This window comes from Anarrhichthys ocellatus, unplaced genomic scaffold (assembly GCF_004355925.1).
Source record: "Anarrhichthys ocellatus isolate YVR2014 unplaced genomic scaffold, GSC_Weel_1.0 scaffold152, whole genome shotgun sequence".
In the NCBI taxonomy this organism is placed as follows: domain Eukaryota; kingdom Metazoa; phylum Chordata; class Actinopteri; order Perciformes; family Anarhichadidae; genus Anarrhichthys; species Anarrhichthys ocellatus.
In genome coordinates, this window is record NW_022280182.1 from 7030 (window position 1) to 16936 (window position 9907).

General features: G+C 40.9%; 1 protein-coding gene across 1 annotated transcript in view; it reads left to right on the plus strand.

Annotated features, from left to right (window-relative positions):
* The first annotated feature begins 31 nt into the window (after positions 1 to 31).
* The window catches only part of tedc1 (tubulin epsilon and delta complex 1), an 18873-nt gene continuing 8997 nt past the window's right edge, over positions 32 to 9907 (plus strand). The window contains 8 exon segments of the mRNA XM_031877853.1: positions 32 to 1658; positions 2127 to 2196; positions 2621 to 2691; positions 2694 to 2846; positions 2917 to 3054; positions 3378 to 3446; positions 3887 to 3973; positions 5761 to 5907. Coding sequence (XP_031733713.1) covers positions 1515 to 1658; positions 2127 to 2196; positions 2621 to 2691; positions 2694 to 2846; positions 2917 to 3054; positions 3378 to 3446; positions 3887 to 3973; positions 5761 to 5907 — 879 coding nt within the window. The 5' untranslated portion in view covers positions 32 to 1514.

A 9907-nucleotide genomic window follows, 5' to 3' on the forward strand; every position in this document is an offset into this window, starting at 1 on the left:
TATATATATATATATATATATATATATATATATATATATATATATATTTGCAGTATTACCAATTGGGTGTCTGTGGTTACATTCCCGAGAAAAAATGCTGTATTTCAGTTTTTCCTAACAAACACACAAAAAACACAATTCTGAACACAATTCTAAAAAAAATAGCATGTTAGTATGGAATTTTGGGCGCAGCCATTGGCTTCACGCTATTAAACTCAAAGCACAATCCCATTGTTTTCACTCAAATAGAAATTGTAAATCAACCACGACTGAAATCTTAACGACTGCCACTTTAAGGCCTTGTGGGCTTGGGACCAAAAAAAAGTGTTGGTGAGACCTTATCAGTGGAAATACATGATGAGCACAGTACTATTTATGGGCCAAAAACACTGTCCTCCCTCCATGGAGAGATGAGCATATACAGCTAAATATAAGATGTATGATGCTACTTTCACACCATAGACTAAGCAGTGGAACAATTGTGACTTGGAGAGATACATTTAAGAGTGAATAACAAATGTAAATCAGGGTCTGTTACCGAACTGTGACTTCTCAGGTAGTAAACAGTAGAAGCATTATAGCAGGAAGTTGGTATTTACGATCCTTCCCATGGGACATGAAGGGGCCATCACTGGCCACATTGCAACAGCCTTTGGTCAGGACTGTGGAGCCACAGTGATAACTTACATGCAGAAACATACATATACAGTTCTGTTTGGCAATGTGTTTGAGGTATTCTATTTATATGTTCTAAACGTTTTGAACTCTTTGAATGGCAGAAACTAGTTTACTGTATTTTACTGACAGTTCTAATCTCATTTTGAATTCTTAGATTTTACATTGTTCCAGTTTTTGTTATATATGTTATATGCATGTATAATGCATGTAGCATGTCCTCATTAATTACATGACACGTTGTCTTGGATAAATTATTTTCATGTTTTAAAGTATTTGTACATACAATTGTAAAGTATTTTTTTTTGTTTATTTGAAATAAATGATATCTCAGTTGAGCATTGTTACTTGAAATACAACATTAATATTGATAAATTCTGAAAATAAAGTATAGAATAATTTAGTACTTGGACTAATGCATCCAAACAGGGTTTTTCTTTTATAATTCTAACAATAGGTAATTTACAGTCACGTGATTGGCATATTTTGTCTCCACGAGTTAACCACCCATAGATTGTAGGAAGTTTCCCCTGTTAATGTACGTGAAACATGTACTTTAACAGGGCACCAATGAAAAGTAAGTCCAACCTACCGCTTTCAGAATCCCATTTATAATTGGCCTAAATAGATATCAGTCACAACTTCTTCCATTCGCTTCCCTGGCAACGGCCCTCGTACCCGGAAGTTGTTGTCTTCGCCGCGAAATATCAACAGCTCAACTTCAGAGCGGTAGAAGTTTCTTGAAAATATGTCTATTAAAAACAGTCTCTACTGGAATAAGCGTGACAGCTTAGTGGATAGAACGTTTGTCCGTATGCCTGTCGTGTGCTGTGGCTGTAATGCAGCGGAGTAAAGCGGCTGTGAGTGTGGAAGTGAAGCAGGTGATAGGAGCTCTCTGCAGACTGCTAGCGGCCGCCGGCCTGGAATCTGTCCCCCCACCGGAGAACTTCAGACGGGCTAAATTCGGCGGTGGACCCGAGGTGGTACGTTCCTATTCTGTTGTCACTGTCAGGGTGGAATGTAACTGTATTTTCTCTTGAGGTAAGGCTACATGTATTATTATTATTTGACAGCTTTAGGTACTAGTTACTTGATTTTCACTGTATTAGCTAGGAGTAGCCGAAATCAAACTGTGTAAAGCTGTTTTAATTCCATGATGATTTCTTGCAACACAAAAGCCAAACAAGTCATTACATACCGGTATTCTGGTAATAATGAATTATTTTTCATCGATTGTAATTGGATCTCAGCAGGAGCAGAAAATGGGAGAACATGTGGCAATGATATCAGTAAGGCAACAATAACATCAGCAGTGCGTCATGCTAAGAAGAAGCAGAGTGGAGCACTCTGTAAAGCAGCACGTGTTCCTGTCCTGTGCTTTCGGTGGCAGCACTCTTCCTAACAGACCGTGGACTGTACATATTTGACATCTCTCTGCTGTTGTTTCCCAGGAGGACCAGTTCTGGCAGCTCCTCGTCGGTATGCTTCAGACATCTAGCATTGTTTCACAGCCTGGAGGAGGTACGTCACGTGGATCCCTCTGTGGCTTTAATGCTATTTTCAGGACTTTACTTTAATTTCCACGGAGATATTTTTTTCCCAGGATTTGAAAACATCCCAGTAGACAAAACACGTGTTTGCACATTAAATTGGTACATGGAAAAGCACCTAAAATGACACATTGTCCAATATTTAAAGTCTGTTCTGTGTGCTTATAAAAACATCATCTTGTGACTATTGATCACCACATATATGATCATGTACCCACTTTGTTTATAACCCTATTTGACTCTGATAACCACTGCACTTATTGACTTGGATTCAGTTCCAAAACACGCTCTCTGCACATAGCCGGACCAAACCCACTGGCATCTCCTGATGGGGATGAAAAGCATTTAAGCGGACTTGCTGAGTGACCGAGTGTGTTTTCTCCATCTGTGTTTAGCCGCAGAGAACAGGAAGCTGGTGGCGGCAGGCCTCTGGCAGACAGGCTACCATGCGGACTGGATGTATGGGAGCTGGGGGGGGGGGGGGGAGGAGGAGGAGGAGGACGACTCTCCAGCAGAGACCTCCTCCTGGCGCTGGGCTGGCTGCTCGCTACAGGAAAACTGGACGAGCTGCTGACCTGGCGAGTGCAGCGGCTGGACAAGACACTGCTCACACCTACACCTGTAAGTATCCCATCACGTTAAACCTAATTGTGTATTGGTAAATGTGTATAACTTAATATCTCTCTGTCAGATGAACCCCCAGCTCCCCAATGAGCTCCCGTTAGACTCTGCATCTCTGAGGAAACTGCAGTGGCTCATTGGTTGCCTGAGACACCAGGGGCGGACCCTGCTGTCCATGCAAGAGGAGCGAACTCGCTTGCTCCACGCTGTGAGAAAAATCCCGTCTTTTCCAACTTTTCCACATGCTGCCATTCTGTACAGTGAACTGAACATTGCTTAAAGTTAAGCAAGTCCAACATTTTGTGCAGGAAGCGTGACAATGACGGAAGTTTCCATTCCAAACCGAAGCCAAGACTTTTTCTGCTCAATGATGCGAACATCCCAAAAGACAGAATAAACTCACTGTTTATGCCCTTTGGCTACTGTCAAGTGTTTTTCTGCCTTAAAATGTGGAAATATTTTTTAAATACTCAGTTTAAGTAACTGAAATAGGTATTTGAATAAGTTCTATGAAATCCATGTTTTTCTCAGGTGTTCTTTGCCAGCATTCCCTCTTCTGTATCCTCCTCCTCTGATCAAAGCTCAACCGTGCTAAGGGAGGTAAGAGAGTGTGCTGCTGTTATTGAAAAGAAAATAAGAATTACATGCTCTGCCTATAGTTAGTTACATAACTGAACAATTTCCTCTCTGTTTACAATATGTGTTAAACATGTTCTATCTTACTTTCAGGCCACAAGTCATTTGGGTTTTGTCAATGCCAAGAAAATCAAATGTTTGAGTGTCATGTTCTTTATTGTTTATTTGACACTTCGTTACCAAGCTTTTGGCCACGTCATGATAGTGAAGTTTGACTCGATAGCTTACTTAGTTTAAGAATTCAACAATAAACAGTTAATTTAGTTTGTTTTGTTGTTTGTGTAATTTCTTAATCTTGTCAAATGCAGTGTTAAAGTTACATCTGAGGGTACATCGTCATACTGTGTTAACACAACATGCTTTGGGGTGTCCTTAAAACTATAATGTGTGTGTGTGCGTTACAGGACTGTGTTTGTGTGCAGTGGCTCTGTGACCTCCTAGAAGCATATCTGAACTGGAAACAGGTGGAGAAAGTCTTCTGGACCTGGATGGTGAGTGAGACACAACAGCATGATTCAACACAGAAGTGATTTCCAACACTTGGCCCGGTTCACACCTGGTTTATCTGATCACAAGAGGAAACGCCTTTTTCCTCCAAGTGAGGAAATAGAATATTGGCAATACGCATAATCCGGTTGAAATTCATAAACATTTTTTAAAGCTTGTCATGTAAGAGAGACAGTAAAAAAATGGACTGATCAAAGTTGTCATATTGACATTTAAGGTGTTTTGATTTAGTCCCAACGTCAACATGCAAGAAAACATTCCACCTTAAAAGCTGCCCATTGCCTTTGAGTGGTACAGTTAATGAAATATTTTTTTTCTCAGTCTTTTGTTAGCAAAGTGCTGCATTTGCTCGGCACAAATAAGTAAATGAGATCATCTGAAACAGGTTAACAACACATTTGGTCTTTGCAAACAGAAACGATGTCCATGTTTATTTGCAAGTAGAGAATGGAAATGAGATCCGATAAGTGGTCACTGAAGACTAGGGGTGCAACGGATCACAAACCTCACGGTTCGGTTCGGCAACCACGGTTCAGATCATTTTTCGGATCATCAAAGAAAAGGGGAGGAGACAAATATAACATTACATTACATTGCAGCCATTTAGCAGACGCTTTGATCCAAAGCGACTTACAATAAGTGTATTCAACATAGGTATTCAAGAGAACTACTAGTCACCAGAAGTCATAAGTGCATCTCCTTTGTTAAACAAGCATCTAAGAGCATAAACCAGAGCAAAAAGTACAGTGCAAAAACAAACCAATAAGTGCAACAACTAATACAAATACAATAAGTGCAACAACAAGGTTATGTCATTCAAATACACTGCAATAATGTTTACCATTACTGTGAAATGGTCTACAACTTTACATTTGTTTTCAAAAAGATGAGAATATCTCCATTGTCTGGGTAGAAGGTAGACCTTTCTGTGGTGACAGGGATATTGATATTGGGCCTGTCTAGCTTCCACTCTACTGCTTCTGTCAGCACCTGCACCAGGTGTGTGTCTGTGTGACTCTCACAGAGGGGGCGTGTCTGTGTGACTCTCGCAGAGGGGGCATGTCTGCAGCACCGGACTATGAATCTCCTCCGTGATGAAGTGAGCGGTCAGTCTTTTCCTCTTCATAGAGGAACGATCTTCATTCTGAAGTGGGTGCGTGAGGGGATTTCATAGCGTGGCTCAAGCACTTTAACCCGATTTTGAAATCCTTTATTTTCCACAACGGAGTGTCCCCCGTCGCTGACAGACCGGGATGGTGTCTCTTCATGTGTGTGGACATGCCCGATACTGCCGTTGTCGTGTGTGTCTTTAAACAACGCCTACATATCGTAATGGTTTTGTCCACCTCCCTCATCCCGTCATTATAAGTTACAGGGAAGACAAAATGCTCCTAAACTTGCGATTTAAATGACGCCGGGAGCTTCTCAAGCTCCTCCACTCGCCATGACTTTCACCGTTAAATGCTTTTAACACGCTCCGTTTACGTGAACACACTACTGCTTTATATCTGTTCACTGACACTCTGCATTGATATTCGGGGACTTGTTACTTGAAAAGTAACAGCATCAGTAAAACTTTATTACACACAATGATGATTACACTGTAAAAACAAAATCATCGGTCGGTGATCCGTTACAGATCGATCCGTGATCGGTTACACCACTACTGAAGACGCATTCTAATGCCGGGTGTAAACGGGGCCATTTATTGTGATGTCAGCAGCCATGTATGCTTGGAAATGTGACGCAAAGCGTGTGTGTGTGTGTGTAGGACAGTGTGTTGGATTGCCATCTGACAGATCCTGTCGTCGAGGAGACTACACATGATGCACCCAATGGGAGCGCAAGAGTGTGTCACCACGGAAACCGGGGGCTAGGAAAATTGGAGGACGTGCTATTGAGGCTGCCTACAGGACAGGTGTGCAACACACACCCACACACACAGGTTGTTCATTTCTACAGAGGTCGAAAATGAATGAAAAAGTATGTGATTGAACTAAAGGAACGCTTCAAGAAAGGGGGATTCTCTGTTACATATATACAGGTGCTGGTCATATAATTAGAATATCATCAAAAAGTTGATTTATTTCACTAATTCCATTCAAAAAGTGAAACTTGTCTATTATATTCAGTCATTACACACAGACTGATATATTTCAAATGTTTATTTCTTTTAATTTTGATGATTATAACTGACAACTAAGGAAAATCCCAAATTCAGTATCTCAGAAAATTAGAATATTGTGAAAAGGTTCAAAATTGAAGACACCTGGTGCCACACTCTAATCAGCTAATTAACTCAAAACACCTGCAAAGGCCTTTAAATGTTCTCTCAGTCTAGTTCTGTAGGCTACACAATCATGGGGAAGACTGCTGACTTGACAGTTGTCCAAAAGACGACCATTGACACCTTGCACAAGGAGGGCAAGACACAAAAGGTCATTGCAAAAGAGGCTGGCTGTTCACAGCTCTGTGTCCAAGCACATTAATAGAGAGGCGAAGGGAAGGAAAAGATGTGGTAGAAAAATGTGTACAAGCAATAGGGATAACCGCACCCTGGAGAGGATTGTGAAACAAAACCGATTCAGAAAGAGTGGACTGCAGCTGGAGTCAGTGCTTCAAGAACCACTACGCACAGACGTATGCAAGACATGGGTTTCAGCTGTCGCATTCCTTGTGTCAAGCCACTCTTGAACAACAGACAGCGTCAGAAGCGTCTCGCCTGGGCTAAAGACAAAAAGGACTGGACTGCTGCTGAGTGGTCCAAAGTTATGTTCTCTGATGAAAGTAAATTTTGCATTTCCTTTGGAAATGAGGGTCCCAGAGTCTGGAGGAAGAGAGGAGAGACACACAATCCACGTTGCTTGAGGTCCAGTGTAAAGTTTCCACAGTCAGTGATGGTTTGGGGTGCCATGTCATCTGCTGGTGTTGGTCCACTGTGTTTTCTGAGGTCCAAGGTCAACGCAGCCGTATACCAGGAAGTTTTAGAGCACTTCATGCTTCCTGCTGCTGACCAACTTTATGGAGATGCAGATTTCATTTTCCAACAGGACTTGGCACCTGCACACAGTGCCAAAGCAACCAGTACCTGGTTTAAGGACCATGGTATACCTGTTCTTAATTGGCCAGCAAACCCGCCTGACCTTAACCCCATAGAAAATCTATGGGGTATTGTGAAGAGGATGATGCGAAATGCCAGACCCAACAATGCAGAAGAGCTGAAGGCCACTATCAGAGCAACCTGGGCTCTCATAACACCTGAGCAGTGCCACAGACTGATCGACTCTATGCCACGCCGCATTGCTGCAGTAATTCAGGCAAAAGGAGCCCCAACTAAGTATTGAGTGCTGTACATGCTCATATTTTTCATGTTCATACTTTTCAGTTGGCCAAGATTTCTAAAAATCCTTTCTTTGTATTGGTCTTAAGTAATATTCTAATTTTCTGAGATACTGAATTTGGGATTCTCCTTAGTTGTCAGTTATAATCATCAAAATTAAAAGAAAAACATTTGAAATATCAGTCTGTGTGTAATGAATGAATATAATAGACAAGTTTCACTTTTTGAATGGAATTAGTGAAATAAATCAACTTTTTGATGATATTCTAATTATATGACCAGCACCTGTATATTACATATCAGTGGCGGGTCGTGCATTTTATACCTGGGCCTTCTGTGCTTTCCTACTACAGTTGAATAACCTAATTATGAGCCACAGCTACGGCTATTATTTGTTTCTAGGGGTGTAATAACACATATTCGTATTAAACCGTTCGGTACGAGGCTTACGAACCGAACAATACGTTTGAATAATACTAGTGCATTTGGAAAACGCAGAAGCTTAAATTGTGGGAAATATGTTTTCGGTGGACCACGCTCACGTAACAGACAACGGGCTGTGTGACCTCTCAACCCGGAACAAAAAAAACCATAACAAAAAACAGCTGAGGCTACGCTAAACTAGCTTATCGCGCGTTAACGCAGTTTGTTTTTTCATTATTAAGCGGACATTTTTAACACAAGAACTGGGCAGAGAGCGGTGATCTGCTGCCGCTCTCCCCACCCCCCCCACCGGGTGACACGCCAGATCCAGAACCGTCGGTCCCTCCTGTCTCGCACGCACGCACGCACGCACGATCGTCTCGTCACAGGATCAAACGTGACGATATCAAAACACATATTGTCGTATTTTTAAATAAACATAAGCACGTGAGAACAAACTGCAACTCTTTATTAGCATAACTTCCACATGCACGTTACTGTAAGGATTACAGATACTTGAACCCAAAAGCACAACTCGGAGACAAAATACAAGTTTAGTTCTTTTACTTGAGTTCAGGCAGGGTCAAAACCGGGAGGTCAGTCAAACAGGCGAACAAATCCAATAAGGGGCAGGCAAAAATCCAAGGCAAACAGGGTCGGAACAGGCAGATCAGGAACAATATAAAGATACGCTGGAGAACTTGGCAATAATACATAAGACAATCTGGCAGGGAGCAAGTGAGGGGACTTAAATAGTGAGGGCTAATGAGGGAATGGGCTGCAGGTGAGATGGGTGTGGAGGATCAGGTGAGGGGAATGAGAGGTGATCGGGTGTGAATGGTAGGATCTGAAATGACAGGAGAGTTAATTAAACAAGCAGACAGGATGAAAACAAACTAATATGAAGGGGAATTCGTGACAGTTACTGCCATGGTAAAGACTACAGGTTCCATGCTTCACCTACATTCCCCTGGGTCCTAAGTCCCTCTATGTACCCAGCGTCGGAAATACACGAGGGCAAAGGGCAAAACTGCCCCTAAGAAATATAATTTTGCCCCTGATATCACTAGGAGAGGGGCAACAAATGCCCCCATAATTTCCTCTAATAATAATGATAATTTAATGAACTTGTCAAAAACATCGTAGCCTATATGACCCGGTCCAGTTGCCATAGAATGTTTTTGATTTTTTGTCTACACCAAGCAAAACGCTAAAAATGTCATAACTTCTCTTACATATGTTTCCACCTGAACTCTTACAAAATACTAAGATCTGCTAGCTAGCTTTCTGTTTGACAACAGTCACGCTGGCCCACTGACCAATCACGGCGCACGTTAATGCAGACGTACTGAGCAGACTACCTGGGTAGCAGTGGCACGTCAAATAATAAGCCGACTTGCCACTCTGAAGCATTCAAATCACATCAGATAACTACATTCAGGATTTTAAATGTTTGTGACAAGTTTGATTATGTTTTGAGCATTTTTAGCCCCTTTCATGGCAAAGAAAGCGTTGCTGCGGCCTTTCACGAAACAACAAATTTTGAGTAACTTTTAATCACAAAGGTCTTTAGATTGTTCTGACCAAATTCAAAGTTGATTTGATTAATTCCCTAGGAGGAGTTCGTTAAAGTAGAGCGCCTGGAAATTGCATAAACAACACGAGTAATAACCACAAATAAAGTCCCTGCACACTAATTTCTCTTTTTAGAAGATGAGAAAAATATAATATGGCTTTTTTGATTGACATCACTTCACCCTGAATGAACTGAATTTAAAGCTGCAGGGCAATTCAGTGAAATTAATTACTTTATTTTAAGATGCACATTTTTCAAAAGCTCTCTGTTATGTAATTTATTCTTTAATCCAGCCCTTATCTTACTTGAAATGAGAAGAACATTTATTTATGTATTTCTATGTATTATTTATAATCCATCCAGTTAAATTTGAAAACTGAGAATAATAATTGTTAATATAATTGATGTGTACTTTCTTTATTTGATTTGACTACACAGAGACGTTGTTACTACTGCTACGCTTCTTGAATATATATATATATCTATATATATATATCTATATATATCTATATCTATCTATCTATCTATCTATCTATCTATCTATCTATCTATCTATCTATCTATCTATCTATCTATATA